General features: G+C 50.9%; 3 protein-coding genes across 16 annotated transcripts in view; 2 read left to right on the top strand and 1 right to left on the bottom strand.

The window, feature by feature from the left end:
* The first annotated feature begins 89 nt into the window (after positions 1-89).
* On the top strand, positions 90-9,475 carry TADA3 (transcriptional adaptor 3). 3 transcript variants are annotated; one of them, XM_032458924.1, is made up of 10 exons: positions 90-506; positions 625-682; positions 1,388-1,620; positions 3,003-3,253; positions 3,364-3,469; positions 4,749-4,890; positions 4,982-5,085; positions 6,281-6,390; positions 7,215-7,400; positions 8,920-9,475. In XM_032458924.1, the coding sequence occupies exons 3-10, from the start codon at positions 1,414-1,416 to the stop codon at positions 9,110-9,112; spliced, it is 1,299 nt and encodes a 432-aa protein (XP_032314815.1). In that variant the 5' UTR covers positions 90-506; positions 625-682; positions 1,388-1,413; the 3' UTR covers positions 9,113-9,475. The 3 variants fall into 3 exon arrangements, with proteins under 3 accessions (XP_032314815.1, XP_032314816.1, XP_032314817.1); XM_032458925.1 differs by having other exon boundaries at positions 144-274; XM_032458926.1 differs by having other exon boundaries at positions 410-527.
* OGG1 (8-oxoguanine DNA glycosylase) overlaps positions 1,202-27,276 on the bottom strand; it is a 30,677-nt gene continuing 4,602 nt past the window's right edge. For 2 of the 11 annotated variants that reach the window (XM_032458928.1, XM_032458930.1), the window contains 3 exons: positions 19,377-19,554; positions 15,180-15,369; positions 9,185-15,010 (listed from right to left, as the gene is read on the bottom strand). In XM_032458928.1, the coding sequence (XP_032314819.1) occupies positions 14,834-15,010; positions 15,180-15,369; positions 19,377-19,554 (545 nt within the window). In that variant the 3' untranslated portion in view covers positions 9,185-14,833. Of the gene's footprint in view, positions 1,657-4,514; positions 4,601-4,953; positions 5,076-5,982; positions 6,075-9,184; positions 15,011-15,179; positions 16,778-19,376; positions 19,555-21,850; positions 22,060-26,757; positions 27,090-27,276 lie in introns of those variants that run through there. The other 9 variants (XR_004312269.1, XR_001365655.2, XR_004312270.1 and 6 more) reach the window with 7 other exon arrangements.
* Positions 16,923-26,817, top strand: CAMK1 (calcium/calmodulin dependent protein kinase I). Of its 2 annotated transcripts, none has more exons than XM_032458935.1 (12): positions 16,923-17,099; positions 19,179-19,293; positions 21,026-21,157; positions 22,380-22,454; positions 22,556-22,694; positions 23,041-23,167; positions 23,262-23,337; positions 24,028-24,140; positions 24,693-24,771; positions 24,866-24,953; positions 26,306-26,423; positions 26,528-26,817. In XM_032458935.1, exons 2-12 carry the CDS (start codon positions 19,211-19,213, stop codon positions 26,620-26,622), a joined length of 1,125 nt encoding a protein of 374 aa, XP_032314826.1. In that variant the 5' UTR covers positions 16,923-17,099; positions 19,179-19,210; the 3' UTR covers positions 26,623-26,817. The 2 variants fall into 2 exon arrangements, with proteins under 2 accessions (XP_032314826.1, XP_032314825.1); XM_032458934.1 differs by lacking the exon at positions 16,923-17,099 and adding an exon at positions 17,170-17,291 and having other exon boundaries at positions 22,556-22,637.

Here is a 27,276-nt window from a genome sequence, read left to right as displayed (position 1 = left end):
TTACCCTTGCAGCTCTCGCTTGTGACTTTGGCCTTCTTGTCGTCTTTGCTGCCGTCTTCCCTCACAGGCATGCAATGGTGCAGCCCGGCCTCAGGTTGGGCACCATATTAGGACAAGGCGAGGCGGAGGAGCCTTTCGTTCCTTCCGGTTCTGCGCCCCCATCCTTTCTCCGAGCCCCTCCTACCTGCTGCCCTCCGGGCTCGGCGGGACTCACTGCCCGACCGCGAACCCGGCCGCCGAGCCCCGCCCCCCGGCGCCCGGACTGTCCCCTAGGGTACGCCCGAGGCATACTCTCTCTATCCCACCTTCAGCGGGCTCGCTCTCTGCCCGCACTCTCACCCCCTCCCACCCCCAGCAAGACACAGGGGCTGGCCCTCATTTCTTCCCGCCCCCGCGTCAACTGCAGGGGGCCCGCCCATAGCCAGTTCCGGGGCGGTTGCTCGCACCGACCGGAACACCCCGCCCCCTCCCGCGGCCGGGGGTCCGTACAAGGCCGCAAGGAGGAGGTAGAGGGGGTGGGGGCCGCGGTAAGGTGTCCTTAGAAGACGGGGGCCCTGAAGGCGGGACACGGGGCGATCCATGGGTAGGGCCAGCCATTAACCAGTCCCACTTTTTCTGTGCCAGGCACTGAACTGGGCTCTTGACGGGCATCATCTCTTAATCCTCAGAACATCCCAGGGAGGTAGGTACTATTGTTATCCCCAATTTACAGATTCAGACTTCTTATGGGGAAACAGGCTGAGGACTCTTTTGTCCCCATTTTATGGATGGAAAAACCGAGACTCAGAGGAGAGTTAATTAACATGTTCAGAGCTACATAAGCAGAGAATGCTCAAGCCTGGGCTTGAATTCAGGTATATGGCTTACCAGCCCACATTCTTAACTACTATCAGATGCAAAGAGAAGGGACAAAGGTGGGCAGGAGTGAGACAAGGAGAGACTGGGAGGCACAAAAAATATTAACTTTATAAGGATGGGATGCTTGGAACTCTGGGGCTTAGCAGAACGCAGGAAGACTGGAACTGAAGGGAAGAGCATCAGGAGGACAGGCATAGTATATCATGGTGGATAGGGGCAAAGACTCAAAACTATCTGGATTCACATTGTATCTTGGTAAGCTTGGACATGTACCCACCCTTACAGAGTCTCAGTTTCCTCATCTGTAAAACGGAGATCCCCAAGGTCCCTGCTCATGTGGTTGGGTGAGGAATTCAATGAGAAGCTAGTAAAATGCATCTAGCTCAGTGCACTGTTGGAGCTGTGCCATCAACCTTGTCAACAGGATACTGAAGCCTGGCTTTCTCGGTGAGGCTGTCCGTGGATGGAAGGAGCCCTTGGACTTTTCTCATGACACTTTTTCCTCCATCAGTCGTCCTTTCCTCTCCAGCTTCACAGGGTCCCCTATCCTGGGCCATGAGTGAGCTGAAGGACTGCCCCTTGCAGTTCCATGACTTCAAGTCTGTGGACCACCTGAAGGTCTGTCCCCGCTACACAGCGGTGCTGGCCCGCTCTGAGGATGATGGCATCGGTATCGAGGAGCTGGACACTCTGCAGCTGGAGCTTGAGACCCTGCTTTCCTCTGCCAGCCGACGCCTGCGGGTGCTCGAGGCTGAAACCCAGGTGATATCCCACAGAGGGGACATCACCAGGGATGGACTAGGACAAGTAATGGGATCGGTCACTGAGCCCCATCTGCTGGGGCCTGGGGCAGGGGAGCATAGGGGGATAGAGACCCAAACTGGGCTTGTGTGACATATAAAATACGCAGGAATGTGCATGATCCTCATAAATTGCAAGATTTCTGATTCACTAAGCATCTCTTGACCCCTGCTTCCCACGATGTTCTGGGTCCTGTGCTAGTCATTAGAGAGAGGTAATTAGAACAATTCTGGCTTTCAGGGAGTTTGCCAACCAAAGGGAGGGGAAGTCAGACATGTACCAGGTGATGTGCTGTTGTGATTAGGAGTCCTAGGGGAACTGGCATGGGGAGGCCTGGATTTGAATCCTGGCCTAAGCACTTTCTAGGGATGGACTATGGACTTGCTGTTTCCCAGCTGTGTGGCTTTGAGAAAATTATCTGCTAGTTCTGAGGTTCAGTTCTCTATCTGCAAAGTTGGCTGGATAATAGGGCCTGCCTCTGAGCTCTTGTGAGGATTAAAAGAGAGACTTTTTGCAAAGGCTCAGCCCAATGTCTGACACTAAGTAAGCATGTCAAACGTTATTTATTGCTATGACTCTGATTATTTCTATTTATGGCATAAGCATCCTCGGAGCCTTGTGTGCCAGGTGCTATGCCAGATCCTAGGGGACAGAGATGGCTAAAATGAACTTCTTGGTGTCTAGTAGCTTATAAACTTGCTGGGGAGACAAGGTACTCTGTTTCTTCTAGTTATGACCAAACACTACGAATAGGCCTACAAGTGGAGGTATGAAGGACCAGCCTTATGGAGGAAGAAGATGCCATTTTAACTGGACCTCAAAAGATGAATAAAATTAACTCGTGGTCCCTGGGAATCCACTGGAGCTTTTTGAGCGAGGCTGTGGCACAATCACTTGTATTTTAGCATCTAAGAAGCTGGGTAACTGATGCAGAGAGGGCTTCCCAGTTGTGGTGATTTTTGAAGTGAAGGTTTGCTGGGAGGATTGCTTGCCTTCACCAAAAAGTTACCAGTGGCATATTTTCCCAGGTCTAACATGCACTGAGATGTGATCATCTGTTTGACCTTTTTGCTAAACGCTGTAACTGGCTTGGGTGTTACAGAGGTGAAACTAGTACAGGCAAACAAGTGAATCGAAAGATGAGAATGTATGAATAAAATCCTATGAAATGGGCACAGAAAAGAAGCTGAGTTTTGCAGGATGAGTAGGAGTTTGCTAGATAGAAAGGGGATGGGGAAAGACTTGGAGCCTTCATGAGTTCTAGATCCTAATTTTTCACTAGGAGATGGAACCATCCTGTGTCTTCCCTTCTCTCCCTCAGTGACGGTCTCTGTGAATTTCAGATCCTCACCGACTGGCAGGATAAAAAAGGTGACAGACGATTCCTGAAGCTGGGTCGGGACCATGAGCTTGGAGCTCCCCCCAAACATGGGAAGCCCAAGAAGCAGAAACTGGAAGGGAAGGCGGGACATGGGCCAGGCCCTGGTCCTGGGCGACCCAAATCCAAAAACCTTCAACCCAAGATCCAGGAATATGAATTCACTGATGACCCAATTGACGTGCCACGTATTCCCAAGAATGACGCCCCCAACAGGTCTGGGCCGGGGAACGTAGATGGGGCTCGGAGTTCGGGCATTGAAGGCTGTGGAGGGACCCGGGGCCAGGGCTCATGGGCACCCACTCAGGATCTGCTTTTCCCTGCAGATTCTGGGCTTCGGTGGAGCCCTACTGTGCTGATATCACCAGTGAGGAGGTGCGCACGCTAGAGGAGCTACTGAAACCCCCAGAAGATGAGGCTGAACATTACAAGGTAGGGACCCCAGGCCTAGATAGACATGAGGGAGAACAAGAGGGCTCCGAGGTGCCTCAGAATCAAAGATTCCAAAGGTATACATCATCGTCCTCCCCCCTGCCCTGCCCAGCCTCCTGTCTGCTCCATTAACGCACCCGGACACCCAGGTGCTAACTCTCAGCTTCCTCCCTTCTGTCCCCATCCAAATGGTCACCATGTCCTAAGGCGGCATCTTCAGGGAGGCCCTCCCTTTTTCCCTCTTAACTCCATCCCCTCTGCTGGGGCTCAAGCCTTCATCAGCTTTTACCTGAATGGCCTCTAACACTTTCCTGCCTGTAGAGGGGCTTTTTCTTTTTTTTAATGTATAAAAATTTACTTTTTTTTATGATGAAAATAAAGGAGGTTCCATAACAAAAAACGTAGAAAATACAGAAAAGCATTGGTGGGGAACTCTCCCATTGTCATGATCGGATGTGCTCATGATGTGGCCCTGCTCCCAGGCCTCCCCTGGCTCCCATTACCCCCAGAATTGCGTCCAAGGCCTCAGTCCTTGGTGGCACAGCCCCAGGGCCCCTCTCTAGTTTCCTTGGCCACGCCGCCTCTTGACTGTTGTATTTACCAGCCCCACCAAGCACCCTGCCCTCACCCCAGGCCCACGCGCGGTCCTTGCTGATCACTGGGCCTCCGCTCATGCGCTTCTCTCCTTGGCCACCTGACACCCTTCAAGCCCCTGATCGCACGTTACTGCTACCAAAATGACTGCAGATTCCCTGGCAGGAAGCTGGTCTGTCTTCTGTGCTGCTACCACCCGTTGACCTACCTCTGTCACTTCACTTGTCTGAATTTTTAAAAAATTAACTTGAAAAAGTAATCCATTCAGGCAGTAATAAGTTCAGGCAGCGCAAACAATATTTCCCTCTCACTTCTGACCCTCAGGCCTCCAGTTCTCTCTGGAGACAATAGCTGTCATCTGAGATGATCCACGTACACACACCCTTCTGCACCCTGTATCTTGGAAATTGTTCCATATTGCCCTCAGCGTGTGTTTCAGTTCTTTACGTACCTGGCTTCCTTACTAGACTGTGAGCGGAGAGGTTTTGTCTTCTTCGTCTCTTCTCACCTGTACCAGGCACAGGCCTCGGCCCTGGGCTGGGTATTTGGGAGACAGACAAGTGAAGGCGTGAGGAATGGACGAAGAGCCTGTTGGCAGTCCCAAGTGCACAGATAGCCCCCACATACCCCAGGCATGGCTGGCCCGTGTTTACCCACCTCGGGCTGGGTGGGGTGTCTCCCACAGATCCCGCCCCTGGGGAAGCACTACTCCCAACGCTGGGCACAGGAGGACCTGCTGGAGGAGCAGAAGGACGGAGCCCGGGCAGCAGCCGTGGCTGACAAGAAGAAAGGCCTCATGGGGCCACTGACCGAACTGGACACTAAAGGTAGACCTCTCACCTCCCTGCCATCCCCAAGCCAGGATTTGAGTTCCCAGAACTTCAGCCTACCTGTCCACCACTTCTCTGCCCGCTTCAGATGTGGATGCCCTGCTAAAGAAGTCTGAGGCCCAGCACGAGCAGCCAGAAGATGGATGCCCCTTTGGTGCCCTGACACAGCGCCTCCTGCAGGCCTTGGTGGAGGTGAGCATCCCAACCCAAAAGAAGAACTACATTTACTTTCTGTTTCAATGTTCCATGTTTATTTTTTAATTGACGTATATTATACATTTAGAAAGGTACATAGGTCATAAACGTAGAGCTTAATAGGTTTCACAGATGAGCATGCTTGTTCAGCTAGCCCCAAGATCACAAAATGAAACACCAGTATCCTAGAAGCCCCTCCAAATTTTAACCTCCCCTCAAGGTAGCCGCTACTCCACAGTTACTCTTGCTGAGTGTTGGCTAAGGGCCCTGTGCAAGGGCTTTCAATACATCCTCCCATTAGAGGCAAAGACAGTGGTTAGCCCTGTGCTACACCTAAGAAGATTGAGGCTGAAAAAAGGGAACTGTTGGCTTGAGGTCACACAGCTAATAATTAGAAACAGGACTCAAACCCAGGTTCAGGGTCCCTTTATGCCCACTGGCTGCCCTTCGGCACGTCTCTTCACCTCACTGAGCCTCAGTTTCATCTCTGGCTCAAACACAACAGTGTCTCTCCCACAAAACATTCTGGGCACATGTTCCAGGTTGGCTGAAGTGGGGGTGGGGGAGATCTCTGTTCCCCATCAGATAGGGACCCCAGCTTTGCCATCTCAAACATACACTCTGCACAAGGTCACTCCCAGTGTGACTGCCACTCCAAGCCCACAGAAAAAGAGCAAGGAGGAGCATGTGAAGGTCATCACTGGCCGTGGCTCTTATCTCTTCTGATCACTTTCCACTGGAGAGAACTTGTCACATGACCACACCTGACTGTAAGGGAGGCTGGGAAGTGTGGTGTATCCGGGCAGCTTATGGTCCGCTGTAAGCCCAGCGACTACAGAAGGCAGGTGAGATGGGCTTTGGGGCAGCTAGCAGCTGCTGGCACGGCACGCTTACCTCAGCGCCTGGTGCACTGCAAACATGGAACAAACAGGTCTTCTCGTTCCTGTTGCTGAATGTTATCATCACTCTTCTGTGCTCCCTTCCTTCTGTATCAGTACCAAAAAAAAAGGATTTTTTTTAAATGATCGAAGCTTTTTTGAGTCCATTTGGGAAGGCTTCCCAAAGTGAGTGGAATAGGAAAGAGAAAAGGGTATTTCTGGTCTGCAGAAACTGTCCTTGTAGGTCAGAGGGGAGCAGGGAAAGGATAAGACTACAGCTCTTTCTCCCTCCATCCATTTCTGTGCTCTTCCAGGAAAATATTATTTCCCCTATGGAGGACTCTCCCATTCCCGACATGTCTGGGAAAGAGTCGGGCGCTGACGGGGCAAGCACCTCTCCCCGCAATCAGAACAAGCCCTTCAGGTAAGTGATATCCTGTCCATGCCCCACAGTCTGGCCTCTGCTTCTGTTGGCTTCTGTCCATCCCAGCATGGGACGGCCTTTATTAATAGAGAGGCCGAGGACATTATCATGAAGCCCAACAAAAGTCAGATGTGCGTGCTGGCCCAGCATTTCCACACACAGACCTGTGACCGGGCTTTCAGTGTGGCACTGTCCTTATTATCAATAGCCTGAGTGTCCAACTGAAGGGGAATGGTTGGCTAAACTGTCATAACTCCATGTGATGAAATAACTTGCAACTATGAATCATATTAGAGAAATATAGTTAACTGACGTGAAAAAATGGTATCAATAGAGTGATAAGGGGAAAATGTCAGCTGTAGCACAGCACAGACAGCAAGGATCCTATTTTTACTTGAGACAGATTTAAATGTGTGTACGTAAGGGGAAAAAAGCTAAAATAGTACATAGTAAAAGTGGAAATAATGTATAACAAAGTTTGGAATACACTGTATTATATAATGACATAAAATACATACATATATTTTGTGTGTATAACACATAACAAGATAATAGTAGTATGTGTAATAGTAACAGATAAAGTAATAGTTGTTCTCTCTCGGTCGTTGGTATTATAGGTTTTTGTGTATTTTATATTACATAACATTGATATACGTTGCTTGTGTTTGAAACAAGACCAGGTGTGTCTGTCTATATTTTTATGACTAGGTAGCTCTAGGGTCAGGGTGCACAAAGAGATAGGAAGGTGCTTGCTAACCTTGGGCATCTCTGAGGGGTCCCCCCTCCAAGCTGGCCCTTGAACTGCACGCTGCCTTGCCCGGCAGTGTGCCGCACACCAAGTCCCTGGAGAGCCGCATCAAGGAGGAGCTGATCGCCCAGGGACTGCTGGAGTCTGAGGACCGCCCCGCAGAGGACTCGGAGGACGAGGTTCTCGCAGAACTGCGCAAACGGCAGGCCGAGCTCAAGGCGCTCAGTGCCCACAACCGCACCAAGAAACACGACCTGCTGAGGTGGGTGCTGGCTGGGCGTGCGGCCAGGGGTGGCCAGCGAGGCTTTGGCCACCGCTGGTCACCTTCCAGGAGCTTCACCACAGGCAAGTCTTTCCATGCTTAACTGCCCCCCCAAAGTGTTGTGAAACATTTCATAGACACAGAAAATCTGATGGAGTAGTACAGTAAACACCAATTATGCTCCACCTCGATTTATCAACTGTTAAGATTTTGCTGGACATCTGTGATGATTATCAGCCCGTCACCAGGAACTAACCAGTGTTTTAGGACCAGTTCTTCAAGGAACTGGTTGCGATGTTTCTCATTTTGTGTTTATTCCTATCTGTCTTGCCCTGCGTTGGTCACAACAAGGGTAAGGGGGATACCTGGAGGAAGAGGCTGCCCTTTTCCTGGGGAGATAGAGAAGTCTCCTTGCTTCTCCTAGACAGGTGCCCAAAAGGGCAGGGCACACTCGTCCATTTGGCCCACTCTGTCTCTCAGACTGAGGGCTGGGAAGAGAGGCAGGGCAAAGGGCTTGCCGTCACCACGAGTGGTTGGTGAAGGCCAATGGAAGGAGAGGAAGTTGCTGACCAGCTTCTAAGGCATTTAAGGATGAGGGCGTACTGAACGCCTGTCAGGTATCAGGGAGTTTGTGTACACCCTCCTATTTGATCTCCACTACCACCTAGGGAGTAGGTGGTATTTTTCCCTGTTTACCAGATGAGGAAATAAAGGCCCAGTGAAATGAGTGCTCTGCTGAAGGTCACACAGCCCGGAAACAGCCAAGCTGTGACTTGAGCCCAAGGCTGAATCTAAAGCCTCTTTCTAGTTCCCTCTCAAGGGCAAGTAGAAGAAAATACGGATGAAAGAGTGCAGAGGAGGGGAGGGGGAGGGGTGAGAGAGAAGTAGGACTTGCAGATGCAGAAGTCTTGGGCAGAGAAGGAACTAGCCTGGGGGTATCAGAAGGCACAACCCTGCCCCGAGCAGCAGCTTCTCCATCTGAAAAATTAACCGGTTAGACTAGATAGATCTCTAAGTGACCTTCCAGCTCCACCATCAATTGAATTTATAAGTCAGATTCCATTCTGAGGGTTCAGTTTGGTATCTCACTCACCTCCTGTAGACCTGGGTCTGCCTAGACCCTGAGGTTGCTCTGGAATGTGGATGCTGAAGCAAGCAGGTCTTCTGCTGGCACCGGGACCTTTTAAAGAAGATTGTTTGGAGCCTCCCTGCCTTGATTCAGGTCGCCTACTCATTAGTTGTGGGATCTTGAAGCATTTCTTATGTCCTTGAGCCTCAGGTCCTTCACTGGTAACAGGAATAATAGCACCTACCTCAAGGTTGATTGAGCTAATATTTTTGAAGTAAGGTAGTACCTGTTACATTGGCACCAGGTAAGTGTGGCTCAGTAACTTTGCTTTTTGGTATGAAACAGTCCACGGGAGTGGCAGCCTGGGGTGGTGGGTGGGCTCAGTCTGGGAGGGGGAGGAACCCTACTCTGGTGGGCTTCCCATGGCACACGGCCAGCTGGTCCCCACAGGCTGGCGAAGGAGGAGGTGAGCCGACAGGAGCTGAGGCAGCGTGTCCGCATGGCAGACAACGAGGTCATGGACGCCTTCCGCAAGATCATGGCTGCCCGGCAGAAGAAGCGGACTCCCACCAAGAAGGAGAAGGACCAGGCCTGGAAGACTCTGAAGGAGCGTGAGAGCATCCTAAAGCTGCTGGATGGGTAGCCCTCACCCCGCCTACCCCCCCGCCTGAGAGGGGGAGGCCCACTTCCTTATTTGGGCTGCAGAAGCCATGGCCTGTGGCAGCCTGTCTAATGTCAAGTGGCAGCAGTCTTTAGAGGCTGTGGCCCTTCCCTGAGGTCTCCTGGCCTAGCTCTGTACAGCCAGGACACGGGAGGCCCCGCCAGGCTGGCCGGGCCCCAGCCCCTGCTTGGTCCCCACGATGAGGGGGCTTCATTTCTAGGCCTTCCTCATCCCCCTCTTCACCACCCCCTCCCCAACCCCTCTCGCCCTCAAGGACTTCTCCCTTGTGGTTTTGTAAAGTGCAAACTTAAGAATAAAGTAACTGCTGTGGTTTTTTAAAAAGCATCCAGAATGTTTGAATGTCTGTTATTGTGGGGTAGAAAGGAACTGGTGTGGGTGGCAAAGTTTTAGGAGGGCGTGCTTGGTGGCTCTCAGTCTGCGGCCACTCACCCATGTCGTTCACTCAGGGAGAACTTTCTGAAGATACCTGTGGCTGCAGGTAACCAAACACCCCAGCTCAGAGTTGTTTAGCAAGAAGGAGGTGTGTTAGCTAGGGGTTTGGTGGTCTTGGGGCAGATGGCATCCAGGATTGGGCGATCCAGCAACTCAACAGGGCCATGAAGGGTTTCTCCTAAAGTGGGGGTCCCTTCCACCTGTGCAGTGGCAGCCAGTAGCGATTGACTGGTGGAGGCCAAAGGCTTCCTCATGTATGTCTAGCACGAGAGAGGGCAGGAAGGCGCCAGCTGGCTTCCTTGGCCCACCCAAAAGAGAACGAAGCCTTTCCCAGACACCCTCACGTCCCACCAGACCAAACTAGGCCCTATGCGCCCATTCCTGAACCAGTCACTGGAAGACTCTAAACCATTCCCCATGAGAATGGAGTTTGCTTCCTCACTAAGCCTAAGGCAGTAGAGAGAGGGTGGAATGCAACAAAGATCTGAGTAGGAAGGAGAAAAAGGCCGGAAAGACCATTGGCAACGTCCCTTCCATAGCCCGGGTGGGAAGCTCGGCCTGAGAGTTACAGATGAGTAATTACGCTCTTGTTGCTGTCTTCAGTTGTTCCCAAACTATAGTGTCAGAGAGTCATTTGCAATTTACTGTGGGAAGGTTGAGGTCCACATGGAGGAGGGGAGGGGAAGTTTCCCTGAGGAAGTGACCTGTGAACTGAGCCATAAAGAACCATGGCCAGGACAGCCAACATTCCTGTACGCGCAGTACATCTCCTGTGGGAGAACTGCCCTTTCCCCGTTTCATGTGGCTCTGTGAGACTGACAGACGAGGGTGGACGCATGGCCCTAGCTTAGCCAGTCTCAGGCTGCCATCTCTCCAGCCACAATGATTGGTCCAAAGAGTGGGCATGTGAGCCAAGCCGGGCAAATCGGAGGCCTTTCATAAGATTGCTCCATGGTTGCTCAGAGAAAGGATTTCTCCTCTTTTGTATGAAAAGCCATAGAATATAAGCTTGAACCACCCAGTAACCCATCTTCCTGCCACAGGGATGAACCTGCCTCAAAATAAAGCCAAGTCACAGAAACAGAGCCAGGAGATGGAGAAGAAGACAGAATTCTCATGATGTAGCTGGACCCCCGGATCCTCTATTGGAGTTCAGTTACATCCACCCACAGATGCTTCTTTTGTCTTAAGCTAGTTTGTTTTGGAGTTTTGTCATTTGTCAACTAAAAAAGACCTGACTAATAAAAGTGGCTTTTGGCAAAAAGAAGGTAGAGTAGGGTCCTGAGAGAAAGGACAGCGTGAGGGCCTGCATCCTACTACACGTGGGGGCGGGGGCGCTGGGCCAGGTTTTCAGTGACTCACTGACCCCAGCTTGTGTATACCCTTCTCAGAGAGAAAAAATACCCTCACTTAATTTCATGAATTAACTCATAAAATTAACTGCTCAGGAAATTCAGCCCTGCACAAGGCACTGTCAAACTCATCAAGCTACTGAATCTTCTCAACCACCCCAAATGGTAGGTACTAATAACATCCCATTCATAGACAAGGAAACTGAGTCTTATGAGGTTACACACTTTGCTTCCTCAAACAATTGATAAGTGGTTGAACCAAGATTCATACTCAGTCCACTTGACCTGCAGACAGAGCCTCTTCATTACATAACCTGTCGGGGCTCCACTCCCCTTTCAGTCTGTGAATGGTACTTCTAGGCTGAAGCAGTGCACAGCCTGTGCAGCCGTACATAGCAGCCCTGCCTGCAGAAACCCTATTCTTAATTAACTACTCATTTCCATGTTCATGAGAACAGACCATAAGTATGGTAGGCGTCATTAGTAAAGTGTTCTAGGAACAGAGACAGTTTTGTGGAGGAGGCAAGATGGGAGCTGAAGTCCCAAAATTAGGTAGAATTGCGAGCGGGGAAGGGAGAAGTTATAAATAGAAGGAAGAACCCTAGAAGAGTGACTGGTTCCTTAGGGAAAAGACTGAACTTTTAAGGATCAGCTGTGAGAATTCTAGTTATTCTCTACTGCACACCTACCATCTGCCTGGTACTGTGCTGGACCCTTCACTCCCATGTCTTACTTGTTGCTCACCACACACCTACAAGGGGAACAGTCACCTGCCCACCCTGCAGAGGAGGACGCCAAGGCTCAGAAAGGTTCATTGCCTTCTGAGGATACACAGCCTTGGTGCAGGAACAGTTAACACCCTGATAAGTACCAACCCAGAAAGAGCTGACAACCACAGCAGGACAGGGAGTCCCTTCTTACAGCCATATTCCTGTCTGCTGGAGCCAAAGAAGGCCTCCTTTATGGGGTCTGGAGAAAGCTGGGTTCCCTGTGAGGAGGCGGGGATTAGTTCCAGCACATCAAGGCTCCAATTTTAATTTGAAGCAATACTGATACCTTATCATCAGTTTGATGAAAAAGCCTTTCGTGTCTTGGCTCTGAAAATCCTCCACCATCGTCGTTTGTCCTGAGTCCCAAATACCTTACAACTGACTTTCAGAAACACTAGGGTAAGTGAGAACAGGATTGGGTGGAAGTTAAGCCCTGGCGTAGGGACCATGACCCAGCCTGGGTCCCCAGGCCTTGCCAGCTCCTGAGCACTCTGACTGGGGGATGCTGGGTCCCAGGTGAGTTCTGCTAAGAGGGAAGTGATGGCTGGAACTCTGTGGAAACATGGTCAGAGAGTAAATTCCTTTCCTGGTCTGAGGCTCAGGACTCAATGGAGAGAACTAAGCACAAATGGACCATAACTCACTCACGTATTAACTCAGTCATCATTTCTTCTCTTCACTCACCTAGTTCATTTATTCACCCCATCGACTTGCCTGCATTTCCTTATTCATAGTTCCGTTTCCTTACTCAGTGACCCTGTTGCCGTGGCTGAGAGCTAAGTAGGTGACTAACGTTTCCAAGATGGGGAGACAGCTGGGCCGACAATCAAAGCACAAGGCAATGAAAACAATAACAGACGAATGTACAAAAGCTGCAGGGACCTGAGACAGAGGACGGCTGAAGAACGGCCTAGAGGGTCAGGAAAGCCTTCAGGGAGGATGTGGAAAGGAAGCTGCAGAAGACATTCCAAACAAAAGGATTGGCAAGGCCCAGAGGAGCGAACAGCTGGCCTGCTTAGAGAGAGGTGAGAACTTGAGTGTGACTGGAGCCCTGGGTGTGGGGAGGGGGAGGGAAGGATGAGAGATGAGGCTGAAAGTAGGTTGAGACCAGGCTGGGACAGGCTCTGAATGGCGGGTTAAGGAACATGGGTTTTACTCTGAAGTCAAGGATTCTGAAAGCGTGGTAATCCTACTACCCTTATTTTACAGATGAGGAAACTAGAATACAGAAAGGGGAAGGGCCGGATCGGACAGACAGTACTGAGCCAGCCTTGTCAGCCAGGGCTCAGACTTTGGATGCCCTGTTCTAAACGTCCCTCTCTGGGCCTGCCAGCACCACCACGTACAAATTGTACGTATTGTGGGTGAGAATCAGACAAAAGTTGTAGAATCACTGCCCCAGAAGATGCCTGTGTCAGCCAAGAGAAATCATGAGGTCTGGTAAATATTAAAGGGAACTCTGAGCCTTTTAAGACAGGCTGCTCCTGAGAGGGTGAGGAGCAGGGGTCGGTACCAGGAAGGCGGAAGGGAAATCCCAGATTTGGAGCTTGACCAGAACTTGCGGGGCTTCAGGAATGGAAAGAGAAACCAGATTGAAAGCAGCTGTCCTAGGGCAGCTGATGCCTCGAAAAGAAGAAAACTCTTCTCCTGGGTCTCATTTCCTACTGAGTGCCTACTGTGTACCAAGTATGTGTTGGGAACCCAAGAGACAACAGGAGAACTAGCCTACTGGGTGAAAGGCACTTTCTAAGTTGTCTCATCCTCAAAATAAGCCTACAAAGTAGGTATGACTATTGGTGTAATGCCACGTTCTACATGAGGAAATTGAGGCTCCGAGCCGTGAAATGATTTGTCCAAGTTCCCACAGCTGGTAAGAGGATAGAGCTGGAGTTTAAACCTAGATCTGTCTGACTCCAAACATTCCAATGCACCATTACTGTCTCAACAGCAAAAATGAAAAGATGTGATGAATACATTTAAATCCATTCTATTTCTTTGTTGTTGTTAAAATATAATTTAAATAACTGAACATCAAATTGGTACACACCCACTGCTTTTGGTATAATTTTTTTAAGTGACTTTCTGATTATAAAGTTAGTATTACTCAACAAAAAATGTGTGGAGAATTCAAACATGTAGAGAGAAGTAAAAGAAACAAAACCAAATCAGATAATTCTCTGACCATTGTTAACATCTGTGGTGTTCCTCTCCGCTCTTTGCTATGAATAATTTGTGGTTTGCGTTTTACATTGAAGTTATCAAACTGCACACCTGCTTAACATTATACGCACTTTTTTCCTGTTTTTAAGTAGGTTGCATTACCATCAATTTACGAGCTGTGAAATGTATTACATCTGATGGATGCACCTTATGTTTTTTAATCATTCCCTTCTGGGTGATCTCTTCTAAATTCTGCTGTTATAAAAATATTTCTTCAAACATCTTGGAGAGTACAGCTTTGTTCTAATTTTGGATTATTTCCCTGAAATTGATTCCCAAAAGAGGAATTCCTGGGTCAAAAGGCGTGGACATCATTTAAGCCTTTGATGCATACTGCCAAACCGCTTTCCAAAAAAGACATTTAGCAGGTCATATTCTCACCAGAAATGTAGAAATATCCATTGCTCACACTAACACCAGCTTTTAGTGTTACCAGTTTTTTAAACTTCAAATTTGAAAGGCTATAAATGGCTTCTTTTTTTTAGTTTGCACTTCCTTGACTACTTATGAGGTAGAGAATATTCCATTGTCATTGTGTTTCATCTGTCTCCTTTGACCATTTATTGGGTTCTTAGTCTCTTATCAACTTTATGTGTTCTTTACATAATAGAAATACTAACCCATTGTCTGTAAAACATTTCCCCAGTCTGAAGTTTGCCTTTTACCGTTAGCTATGATTTTAGAGTAGAGCAGGTTTTTTTCCTTTCTTTCTTTCTTTTTTTTTTTAATTTATTTCCAGCAACAGAAATTAAAGTTAAAAATACTTTCATGTTTTGTAAATAAACCTGTCCATCTTTCTTTCCCTCATGATTTCTTCCATTTTCTCTAGTGTTGAAAAATTATTCACTCCTCTAATGGCTTATATTCTGTTGGGTTCAAGAATTGATAGAGATGTCTGAGCTGTTTTGTCATGTTTTAATAGCAAAGGGGAGAAGGGGATTATTTCCTTTAATTTTTTTTTCTTTTTTCCCCCCTATATATTTGACTTTCCTTGACTCACTTTTTGTTTTCGTACCTTGAAATATGCTCACTGGGGGTGGGAGCTGTAGGAGGAAATGCGAAGCTGTACACGCATCCAAAAAAGTCTGGAAGAACATGTACCAAAATACATTACCACTTTTTGTCTGACTGATGGGAGCAGGGCTGGGATGGATTTGTTAGTAGTGCCCGCCCAGCACTGCTATTTCCTTTAGGCAAGATAGCCGTCTTCAGTCCTTGTGATTTTAGTGTGGCTGACCATTAAAGCGCACTTACCCGGTACAGTACCTCACTCCCCAGCCAACAGTTATGGGGGTAAAGGGGTAGGCATGTTGCTCCAGCAGAGCCCATCAGAGTCCTTCCTGAGACTGACACACGTGAAACTGGGTGTAGCTCTCCTTTGGCCCGGCTCAGCTGGAAAGCCAGGACTGCTTCATACCAGGCTTCCTGCCAGGTAGAGATCACTCTGCAGGGGAGAGGAAGCCAAGGTGTAAAGAGAAATGGAGACAAGGAGAGGTGAGAGAAAGCAAATCCTGTGAGTACTGTGTCTCCAACTCCAGTCTCAGACCCTGATCCACGGTGTCCTTCCTTCAGTCTTGCCTCTGTCATAGTGAGCCATAGGTTTCTCTTTGGTGAAGCTGGCTTAGTTTGGAATTCTCTTACTTGACAAGTGAAAGAATCTAGCCTGTGGCAATGAGACTTGGGGGATGGAAATTGTCCCTTAGCACCTGTCCCTGGATGAATCAGGTCCCTTCTCTGAGCCTCAGTTTACACTAAAGTAAAAGTAAAGTCTACCTGTCATATTTTGAACCCCAATGGTATTCCAGGCACTTCACATCCATTATCTCCTAGAATTCTCAGGAGAATTCTAAGTCAGTCATCAATATTTCCATTTTTCAAACGAAGAAATTAAGGCTCAGAGAGGTAAAAGTGTGACTCAGATAAGTCAGTCTCTAAAGCCTTTCCGGGAACCTCAGCCATCCTCCCCTCTCACTGTGAAATGGGCCTAATAAACGGACCTTTCTCAGACATAGTCCTGAAGATAAGAGAGGGGAAAACCAGTTGAAACTGAGTTGGAGTAAGCATTGTCGTTTCCCCATCTCCAGCAGGAAAATGCAGGACTTCAAGCCTGGGAGCAGCACTGGGAGGTGATGGAGGTGGAGGGGGTGGGTCTTCAGCAACAAGCCTTCTCTGGCCCCACCGCTACTTCTTAGGACTTGCTCCCCCACTTCTTCCCAAGGAAGGCTTTGCACAAGAGGACTTCGGTCAAGTCCCTTGGCCCACTGCCTGCCGCCCCAGGAGCCTGCTTCCCCTCCCTAACCTGGCCCCGAGCCACCGGCCCCTGGCGCCTACCCAGTCACGTGGTCATCCTTGGCCGCTTCCTCTGGGATCCTGATTTAACTCTCCCTCCTCCCCCTCCCCTCCCAGCCCCAGTCCCTCAGGGCACCACACCGGTTTCGCCTGGCAGGTGTAGGGAATTAAGCCTTAGCTCTGCCTCAGAGAGGGACTTCGGGCTTCAGTTTTCAAGCCTGTCAAATGGGGTCCTCTCCCACGACTGCCTCAATTCTCTTCATTGCCAACTCTTGCCTAGTCCTTTCCCTACTATCTCATCCCTCCACCTCCATCAGTCTCCTAAACCCTTCCCAGGGCGTAATTCGCGTGGCGGGGGCCGGGGGGAAGGGGTGGATAGAGCCCTTCCCTAAAGGAGATCCCAGAACCGGTCTGAAAGAAACTCAGCGAGGCCAAAGGGTGAAACTGGCCAGCTTCCTGCACCACACAGACGGGCTCGAATTCGATTCCGCTTCTGACCAACTGCTGATTTTGAACCCTTCATCTCTCTGTGCCTCAGTTGTTCCTTCTGTGAAACTGGGACCCTGTCGGGAGACGAAGGTTGGGAAGAGTCCAGCGGAGGACAGGACCTGAACTAAGGGTTCCTTGGGCTCCCCCCGCCCCCTGCACCCCTTCCCCAGCCCCGGAGCGGAGCCTCACCTCCCAGTCCCTAGTCCCTCCGGCGCAGGCTCCTCCTCCACTGACATCAGAGCCGCAGGCGGGAGGAGGGAGCCAGCCGAGCCCGAACCGAGCCCCAGCGAGAGAGCGGGCAGGCGGGCCGGGCGCGCAGCAGCGGCGGCGGGCGTCCGGAGCTCCGCACCAGCCAACTCGGGCTTCCCAGCCAGCCCCGCGGCCGGGCAGCCGCAGGTACAGCCTGGGAGCCGCGCCGCCCCGACCCGGGGCAGTGACGGGCGGCGGGACCTCTCAGCCGCTGGTGCCTTCCCCCAAGGATGGGAGGGGGTGCCTGGGTGTGCTGGCCTCCAGATGGGCAGAGCTGGGCCTTTCTTCCCCACCTCTGTCCCAGGCCCAGCAGGTGCCAGGCGGCCGGTGGGAAACTGGGTAAAAGAAGAAGGTGGGGAGGGGTGGGGAGGGCTGTGTGTCTGCATTCAGCAGGGCCTGAATGTGGAAGGACTGGGCATTTGGGGGTGCGGATGTGTGGGGGCTGTGTTTTGGTATGCGAGTCTTAGCACAGGAGAGTGAATCAGATATGAAGCTGAGGTATGCTGATGTGTAAGGGTATCTGTCCGGGTGGGGATGTCTGGGAATCAGTATTTTTGTCGCAGACGTGTGTCCAGGTGTTGTGTGTGCTGGTATCTGGTTCAAAGGGTAGGAAGTCAGAGTTGGAGGGTATACAATTGTATACTGAGGATATTTGGAGTTAGGTGTTTAAGGAGTTGGGGTTGGATTCGGAGTTTAAGAGCTTCTAGGTGTACAGGAGCTGGAGGGTGAAGCATATGAATGAATCTGGAAGGTCTGGTATACAGGTGAGGGGTGTGTGTGTGTGTCTAGGTGTGATCTTGCTAAGGTGTGTGAGGATGTGTGTTTCGGGGTGTGAGAGAGAGGTCTTGGGGAGTGTGTTTGGATGTGAGTGCGGATGTCCTGGCGTGCATGTATGATCAGGTGTCAGAGTATCTGGGGATGGAATGTGCTGGATCTGGGGGCAGGTATTTGGGTTCAGGGGTGTGGATAAATTTTGGTGTGATGTATCTGGACATAGGGATATGTGTAGAACTGTGAGGGTCATATTTGCTAGGCCTCCAGGTGAGTTTTAAAACTCTGCCTTCAGATATTGCCATAAAGTCTCCTTTCCTATAAGTTTCTGTCCCTGGGATGGGTGGCCAGCCTCCCCCAACCCTGGGAACAAAGTCCCATTCAGGGAGTGCAATCTCACACCAGGGGCTCTAGTCAGGGTACTTTTCCTGAATTTTCCCACAGAAGAAACAGAGAAGGAAAGTGCCCTCCCTGGTCACATGGCACGCTGGGCTCTGTTTTGGCCTCTCTGCAAGCCTGCGATGGGGCTGAGAGGCTGTTTTCTGGATGGGTCCCAGTCTGCAAATTGGAAGGACCAACTAAGGGCAGCCCCCTCCAAGGCCTTTGCCTTCAGCAAGCTTAGCTAGGGTGTCATTGGGCAACTCTGGACCCAGACCCTATCCATGGCCGCCCTCAGTCTCTCCATTCTCCATCTGATAAATGGGGAGAGAAATCTCACCCTCTACTGCTGGTTGAAAGAGGTCTCAGTGGAGAGAAGTACAGGCTGGATCAGGGTGAGATGAAGCCAGGAGGGGACAGGTTGGGCAGGACCATTTCTTAGGCTGCTGGGACCCAGATGGGGAGTCAGGAGGGAGAGGGGGTAACAGGAGGCCTGGGGAGCTCCAGCTGTGGCTGCTGTTGCTGTGGTAACAGTGCAGAAGGAGCTATTTTAAAACGTGGCTGAGTTATTGCTGGAAGGCTAGGCTGCCGGAAACCTGATTTCTGAGAGGCCTGGCAGGCAGGAGGAGGGAGAGGAGACACCCCTGCGATACCCAGGGTGGGGCTAGGACATCGCTAGTTCTGGGGACGGGGGGACATTCAGGGCTGTGTGTTTCTACAAGCTGCTCTGGGGTCTTCTCTGCTGGCCTTCCAGAGGTCAGTGTCCCCCGAGTGTTTGGATTTGGAGAGTGAGAAACTGGAAGGTGAGCTGAATAAATGAATGAATGAGTGACTTTGTTGAGTAAAGAATTTTGCTGCCACCCGGAAGGATTTTCCTCTACGGATAAGGTTATGCTGAATGGATGTTGCTGAGTGAAGAAATGACTAGTGAGTGAATGAATGTTTGTTGAATGATTTTTGTCAAATGAATGACTCAAGGAGTGAATACATGTGGGCTGAATGGCCGAATGGGGCCCCCAGCGAGTTCCCACGAACAAGGCTGGGCCCCACTGAGCCTTCTTCCATTCCCCTTCCCAGGAGCCCTGGCTGTGGCCAGGGGGCAGTGGGCCATGCCAGGGACAGTGGAAGGCCCCATCTGGAAGCAGGCGGAGAACATTAGGGACATTTACGACTTCCGTGATGTTCTGGGAACGTGAGTCTCAGGGCAGGAGCAAAGAGGGAATCGTCCCTGAGCTGGTGGGTTGGGGCGGGGGTAGGGGTGGGGAAGGGCCTCACTCCTGGGCCTGGATGGCTGGGGTGGCTGAGTCCAGGGTGGTACTTCCTCTGGTCAGTTGATCACTGCTTCCTGTTTCCAGGCCCCATGGTGGCCCTGAATGGCCTGACTGGCCCTGGCTTTTCACTTCTGGCTGACAGGGGGTGGAACAGGAGCTGCTCTTGCCACAGCTCTGGGTTCCTGTGAAGAGAAGAAAGTAGAAGAGAATGAAGGAGCCAGTTTTTGAAACTTGTTGCCAAGAACTGGGGTTTCTGGCCTAGGTTTTGGAACTGAAGCTGGGCATGGCTCTTTTCTCAGCTGTAGGAATCCAGAAATGACTCAAACCTGATCTTTGCCCCTCAAGTTGATCCCAAACACGTGAGGGAGACAGACGCATGGAAAATGACAACAGGGTGTGGGCTGTGTTCCAGCTAAAGTCGGGAATGTGGACTTTGTTGAGCCCAGAGACAGCAGTGGCTTCTGTGTGGGGAAAAACTTTCTGGAGAAGGGGCCATTAGAGCTGGGGACTGAAGGATGGGTAGGAGTGCACTTGTCAGAGAGGGAGAAGGCATTCCAGGCAGAAGGAATAGCATAAGCAAAGGCTCAGAGGCATGTTATGTGCAGAAAGAGGTAAAGTCTGGTGGAGCTTATAATCAGAGGCTGGGAGAAGTGTGAAAGAAGAGGCTGAGAAGAGAGAGAAAACAGGTCATATAAGGCCTTGAAAGCCAAGCTAAGGAGACTGGACTTAATCCTACAAGCCATAGGAAGACATTTAAGACTTTTTGGTAGATTTGCAATTCAGTTGGAGATGGACAAGACCAGAAATCAGCAGTCAGGCTATTACAGTCACTAGTTATTCTGATGATTGAGATTTCACCATGAGAGATGATTTTCTTTATGACTTCTTAACCCAGGGAAAGCAAAGAGTCCTCGAAAGAATACTCTAGTAAACTCTTCTTAATCAGTGAACTTTAATGCAAGTGAGTGTGTTTGTTCCTTTCTAAGAGCCTGTTAGAAGCACTTCTCAAACTTCAGTGAGCATACACCAGAGGATCTTGTTAAAAGGCAGATTCTGATTTAATATGTCTAGGGTGGGTGGGGCCTGAGACTCCACACTTCTAAATAGTTCCCAGGTGATGTTGATGGTTCTTCATTGTTCTAAAGGGAGTTAAATAAGCCATGACTCAAATTGGCTTCTGCAGAGAAAGGAATGAATCTGTCATGCACATAATAAAAAGCCTAGTGGGTAAACTTTAGGAACGGCTGAATCCAGGGGCTCACATGATGTTATCAGGAAATTGTCTTTGACTGTTTCTCAGCTCTGATTTCCTTTGTGTTGGCTTCATTCTCAAGCAGGGTCTCCCCCAGTGATAGCAAAGATGCTCCAGGTTTACATCCTAGTAGCTTAGCAGGAAAGAGCACCTACCTCGTTCTCAAAGTGCCAGTAACCTGGCTTACATCACAGGACCCAATTACTGTGGCCAGGGGATAGACTACTCTGATTGGCTAGGCTGGGTCACTTCTGACACCAGGGTGGTGAATGAGTCAGGGAAGGAGGCGCACCCCACCTCCATGGTCTGAGGGTGGTCACATAACCCATAGAGGGATGGAGGAGAGGCTGGAGGGAAGCTGAGGTCCCAGTTTCCCACCTCATGAATCCCTTTCCCTGCAGAGGGGCCTTCTCGGAGGTGATCCTGGCGGAAGACAAGAGGACTCAGAAGCTGGTGGCCATCAAATGTATCGCCAAGAAGGCTCTGGAGGGCAAGGAGGGCAGCATGGAGAATGAGATCGCTGTCCTGCACAAGTGCGTGGCCCACGTCCTGTCCCTGTCCTAACCCCTCCCGTTCTCCTCCTACCTGTGCTTTGGGCCAATCATCTAACCTCTCTGAGCCTCAAATTGCTCGTGTGTAAAATGGGGTCATAATCTCCACTTGGTAGGGGTGTAGAGCGCATCAGAGGTCCTTTATTCCAAGTGCCTGGCACAACAGCTAACATGACAGATGTGACTGAGATGCCACTGCTTATTTACCGTAATTTAAAGTCCAATCAGATCTAAAAGTCAATCCTTGACCTTATCTTGAACCCATTTATCTCAACTGATGTTGTCTCTAGATCTACCTCACGTTCTCCCCACATATTAAAACACTCAGCAAGTTTAAAAATGCCTGTCTGCTGGCGCCCTGACTCAATCAACAACCACGTGGTCTCTGAATTGATCATGCTGATGGGAAACCTGCTGCCCTCGCTGTAAAGCTTATATACAATCTTCACTTCCAGCCTCTCCCCTGAGCTTTCCAACCACCCTGGGCAGGGATGAAATAATCATTTCCACTATTGGTCATGGAGATTGAGGCCCAGAGAGGGCAGCGGACTTAACTTGCCCAAGGTCACACAGCAAGTCTGTGGCAGAGCCAGATCTTCCATCAAACTCAGTCACCATCACTGGTTCATTTACTGAGTGTTTACTGTGTGCCAGACACTGTGCCAAGATTCTTACCTGCATTTTCTCAAGTGATCCTCACCCCAGCACTCTGAGAGAAGTACTCTCATTGGCTTCATATTACAGATGAAGACACTGAGGCTCAGAGGGGTTACACTCAATTCAATGACTACTGGTGAGCAGCTTCTCTGCACCCGGTGCTGGAGGAACAATGGTGAGCAGGTTAAGGCTCCCAGTCTCATGAGGATGATGTTCCAGTGGGGAGGCTGACAAATTTATAAACACAGATGTTAAAATCATATACTGATCAGTGCTATGAGGTGCTGAAAAGACTTGCCCCCCCATCCCCCAGCATGAGGCAGAGGCAGATGAGGACCCAGGTCTGTCCAGTGCCAGAGCCCAGTGTTAACCTCTGTGCCCTCCTGCTCCTGCTACACTATAATAAATCATGGTAAATCAGCTTTTCCGTTTGGGACCCAGATCATTGATTTGTTCTACCCAGGTTTGCAGGCGATGGTCTTCAAGATGAGGGTGGGAAGGTGGCTGAGCTGTCCTCAGCTCTGAACCAACTGACTTCTCCTTTCAGGATCAAGCACCCCAACATTGTAGCCCTGGACGACATCTACGAGAGTGGGGGACACCTCTACCTCATCATGCAGCTGTGAGTGGCCCAGCCCCTGCTTCACACCTCTCCCCGCTGCCCCCGCCCTGGCCTCTCTGCCTCCCCTGCTCTCTTGGCGACTGCTCTGTTCCCGGATGCAGGGTGTCGGGCGGAGAGCTGTTTGACCGAATTGTGGAAAAAGGCTTCTACACAGAGCGGGATGCCAGCCGCCTCATCTTCCAGGTGCTGGATGCCGTCAAGTACCTGCACGACCTGGGCATCGTACACCGGGACCTCAAGGTGGGGGGTGAGGGTGTGTGGGGAGCTGGGGCACCCAGGGGTGGGGCTTCTGCAAACTCCTGTGGGATCTTAGGCACCTCTCACCCCCTTGCTGAGCCTTGGCTTCCCATCTGCAAAAATGACCCTGTAAGCCCTAAGCTGCCCGCGCCCCACTCCAGCTCAGACACTCAAGTGGACACAAAGGTGAATTGTGCTATTATTGTATTCCAACCATGTGAAGCAGCTGTGAAGCCACAGTGGCTTCTGGGGGACCCGCTGTTTCTCAGGGGGTGCTTGGGGAGTTAGAAAGTTCTCCTGGCTTCTGGCCATCTCTGACTGTCCCTTCCCCGCCCTCCCACCCTCCCAGCCAGAGAATCTGCTGTACTACAGCCTGGATGAAGACTCCAAGATCATGATCTCCGACTTTGGACTCTCCAAGATGGAGGACCCCAGCAGTGTGCTCTCCACGGCCTGCGGGACCCCAGGATACGTGGGTGCGGAGGGCTCTGGGCTGGGACTGCGGGTTGGGGAGGAACCAAGAGCTGCAGGGCAGAGATTTGTCACCAATATATCCCCTTCCCTCCACAGCCCCTGAGGTGCTGGCCCAGAAGCCCTACAGCAAGGCGGTGGATTGCTGGTCCATTGGGGTCATCGCCTATATCCTGTGAGTGGGGGCTTGGCCACGGGGGACGTGGCTCTAAAGTTCTCCTCTCCCCTACTTTGCTCTCTTCTTCCTCTCTGCTATTTCTTCCTTCCTGCCATCCACATTTATATCTATCAATCAATGACTAACATTTCATTCAATAGATACTAGGTTTCTGGCACTGTGTGCAGCACTGGAGATTTAGCAGAGAGCAAACAGACAAAGTGCCTGTCCTCAGGGAGCAGACACTCTAGTACGAGAGACAGACCATAAACAAGTAAATAAATCTATAAAATAATGTCAGGTGGTAAGAAATATTATGAAGAAAAAGCCAGCAGGGTAGGGAGATGGGGATGGGATGCTATTTTAGAGGAGGAGGTCAGGGAGGCCCTTCTGAGGAGGTGGCATTTGAGTGGCATCCTGAATGAAGTGAGGGAGCCAGACACTGAGGTGTGGAGGGAGAGTGGTTTAGGCAGACAGAACAGCAAGTACAAAGGTCTTGAGGGAGGAGAGATGGTGGCGTGTTAAGGAACAGAAAGCCAGTGTAGCTGGACAGGAGTGAGCAAGGCAGAGAGGGGTAGGTTTCCCTCCTTTGTAAAGGGGGAAACTCCTTCCGGCGGGTCCTGCCTGACCCTTAAAACTGCCCCAAGCTCCATCCCGGAGCCAATGCGTGCACTGAAAGTGGAAATGAGAATGTTTCTCCATGCCCAGGCTCTGTGGTTACCCTCCCTTCTACGACGAGAATGATGCCAAACTCTTTGAACAGATTTTGAAGGCCGAGTATGAGTTCGACTCTCCTTACTGGGACGACATCTCTGACTCTGGTATCTGGGGTCCTGCTTTCTTCCCCTGGGTGCCTTCCTCATCTGCTTTGCGGGGCTCCTCACTGCCTTCCTTTGGTCAGATCCACCCCCCTAGACTAAGAGCCGTCTTCGAGGCCAGACACCCTACCCCGGGTGCTTTCCTCTGCCTGGCCCCTGGACTGAGAAACTGTAGGCATTCATCCATTCAGTCCTCAAACAGTATTTTTGAAAATACCTCCCCCACTGACTTCCTAATGTCTAGAACATCACCATTAATGTTTTCATCTGTCCTTTTGTGCCTTCAATTAGTATGCAAAGCCGTGTAGCCATTATCAATCATTTACACATCAGTGTAAATACACAGAGTATAATATGTTTTCCTTAAGGGAGAGAGGAGAGTGCTGGAGGGCTGGGGTGGGGCAGGGGCTTAGAGAAAGAGGACAGAGGGGTGGGGCGGTGCATAGGCAGATCCAGCCTCCATCAACACCAGATCAGACCTGAGGAGGTGGGTTCTATCTTGGGGGTGTTCTCAGGCACCACCATGCTGTCTTTGCTCTTGTCTTGGGGGTTCAGCCAAAGACTTCATCCGGCACTTGATGGAGAAGGATCCAGAGAAGAGGTTCACCTGTGAGCAGGCCTTGCAGCACCCGTGGTGAGAGCTCCTACAAGCTGTGGGCTGGGGGTGTGTGGGGCCCCCAGGCCTGCCTCTGCCTTCACTGACAACCTTCCACACACACCTATCCTAGGATTGCAGGAGATACGGCTCTAGATAAGAATATTCACCAGTCGGTGAGCGAGCAGATCAAGAAGAACTTTGCCAAGAGCAAGTGGAAGGTGAGCCCATGTCCCTAGACCTGGGTCCCAGCCTCCCCAGGCCTCCCCCCCACTCCCATCCAGGCCTCAGATCACACAGCAGCTACCACCAAGTGGCGCACACAGTCAATGCTCCGCGATGCTACTGAAGAAACGCATTCACTCATTTAGTGCTCCGTGACACCTACTCTACTCCAGTGATGGTCTGTGACTTCCAAGTCTAGAGGGAGAACAGCGTATAATTCTTAAGGAGACATCTAATCCAAGCTACGGGGTCCTTGAAGGGGTATAAAGGTGGTAAGGACATGATAGACTTGTTGGACTGACAGCCAAGTAGGAATTAGTCAGGCACAGCAGAATGAGGTCTGCGGCAGAGGGAACTAGTGTGCAGAGGGCCAGGGGCAAGAGGGAGTGTGGTCATTCAGGGCAGTGCAAGTGCTAAGCCTGGCTGGACTGGAGGGGCTACAGGGAGGAGCCCAGGCTGGAGACACAGGTTGGGGCCAGGCTGCTTGGGGGCTCGAGGGCCATGGTGGAGCACTGATGTGATCCTGAGGGCGCCGAGGAGCCCCAGGATTTTCAGCAGGAACTTGCCCTTTAGAAAGGATGCAGAGATGCACAGAGGGAAGGTTGGGAGACCCCTTAGGGGGCTGTGGCAGAGGTGTAGTCAGGAGACGGTGAGGGCTTGGACCAGAGCAGTGGCAATGGGAACAGAGAACACTGGTTGGTTCAGAAGTCGTTTGGGAGGCAAAATTGACGAGAAGTGATGGTAAGAATCAATGCTGGGGGAGAGAGGAGGAGATATCCAGGGCTGGCCTAAGATTCTGGTTAGGGACAAGGTGGATGGTGATCACAGGGGCAGAAACTTGTTTTGGAGGATGACTGGTTTGGGATATGGTGATTTTGGGGGACAGCTCTGTGGATAGGTTGAACAGAGAATGCTACATACACATCTGGGCAAGTTACTTAACCTCTCTGTGCCTTGGTCTCCTCCTTTGACAACGGTGACAGTAATAGTGCCCACCTCAAAGACATTCGTGAAGATTAAGTGGATTACTATGTAAAGTGCTTAGAATAATGCCTGACACATAATGCTATATGAAGTGTTTACTATTGTGTGAATACAAATTAATTATATATAAAGTTATATATGTCTGTTTATATAGATATATTTTTATATATGTGTGAGTGTGTGTCAATATATAATACAGCTGAATATAATTTAATAAAATCTTGTAGAGGTTTCAGGGGTTTTTAGGGGATCAACCAATATCCCCTGAATGAAAACAACAGAACCGTGGCAAGAATTCCACCACCAGACCCCGCCCCACAATTCCCCACTCTCTCAGAAGTCCCTCTCCCTCTTGTCCCCGCAGCAAGCCTTCAATGCCACGGCCGTGGTGCGGCACATGAGGAAGCTACAGCTGGGCACCAGCCAGGATGGGCAGGGACAGACGGCGAGCCACGGGGAGCTGCTGACATCAGCAGCCGGGGGTGAGGACCAGGGCTCTGTGGAAGGGTGTGGGCGGTCCACAGAGGGCACCTGGGCCAGAGTGCACTGTCTAATACAGCCAGCTCTGCTGTCTCTCCCTTTGTAGGGCCAGCGGCTGGCTGCTGCTGTCGAGACTGCTGCGTGGAGCCTGGCCCAGAACTGCCCCCCACGATGCCCCCCACGCTGCCCCCCCAGCTCTAGGGGCTTGGATCTGGGGTCAGGAGCCCCTGTGTGGGAAGGGTCAGGGGCAGCCTGCTCCCCCTCCCTCCCTGAACTGGCAGGTTACCCGGCCCCCCTCCCTGCACCCCTTTCCCTACCACACCTCCACTGCATTTTCCATACAAATGTTTCTATTTTATTGTTCCTTCTTGTAATAAAGGGAAGAGGTTAAAACCACAGGTAGCTCTGTTTCCCCTGACAATCCACACCCTATATTGTTGAGCAAACTGCTTGATTTGAGGGTGCCTGATCCCTGTGGTAGTTGCAGGGAGCCCCCTTTCCAACAAGACCGGATTGGGGAGAGAAGTGCGGGATGGAGGGGGAGGTGTTTGGGGAATCCCTGTATCCAGTGCCCCCACCTAGCCTTCCGGCCCCATGCGTCTCTTTCTGCGCTTTGCTGGTGGCTCCTGAGCTCGGCGGGTGTGGCGCAGGTCAGCACTGAACAGCACCTGAGGGGAGTGGGGGGGACTCAGAGGGCACACTGGGCTCAGGGCCAGTGGGGCTGGCGGCAGTGTAGGGAGCTAGAAGCGCTCATGAGGGACAGGGCCAGGGCAACGAGAGTCCACTGGACTCAGGGCTGGGGGAGAAGTTGTATAGGGTCTGGGCTAGAGGAGGAAGGGACACCTAGGGACACTC

The sequence above is a fragment of the Camelus ferus genome, chromosome 17 (assembly GCF_009834535.1).
Source record: "Camelus ferus isolate YT-003-E chromosome 17, BCGSAC_Cfer_1.0, whole genome shotgun sequence".
Classification (NCBI taxonomy): Eukaryota; Metazoa; Chordata; class Mammalia; order Artiodactyla; family Camelidae; genus Camelus; species Camelus ferus.
Note: the sequence above shows the minus strand (reverse complement) of the source record. Positions and strands in the feature narration are given on the sequence as shown.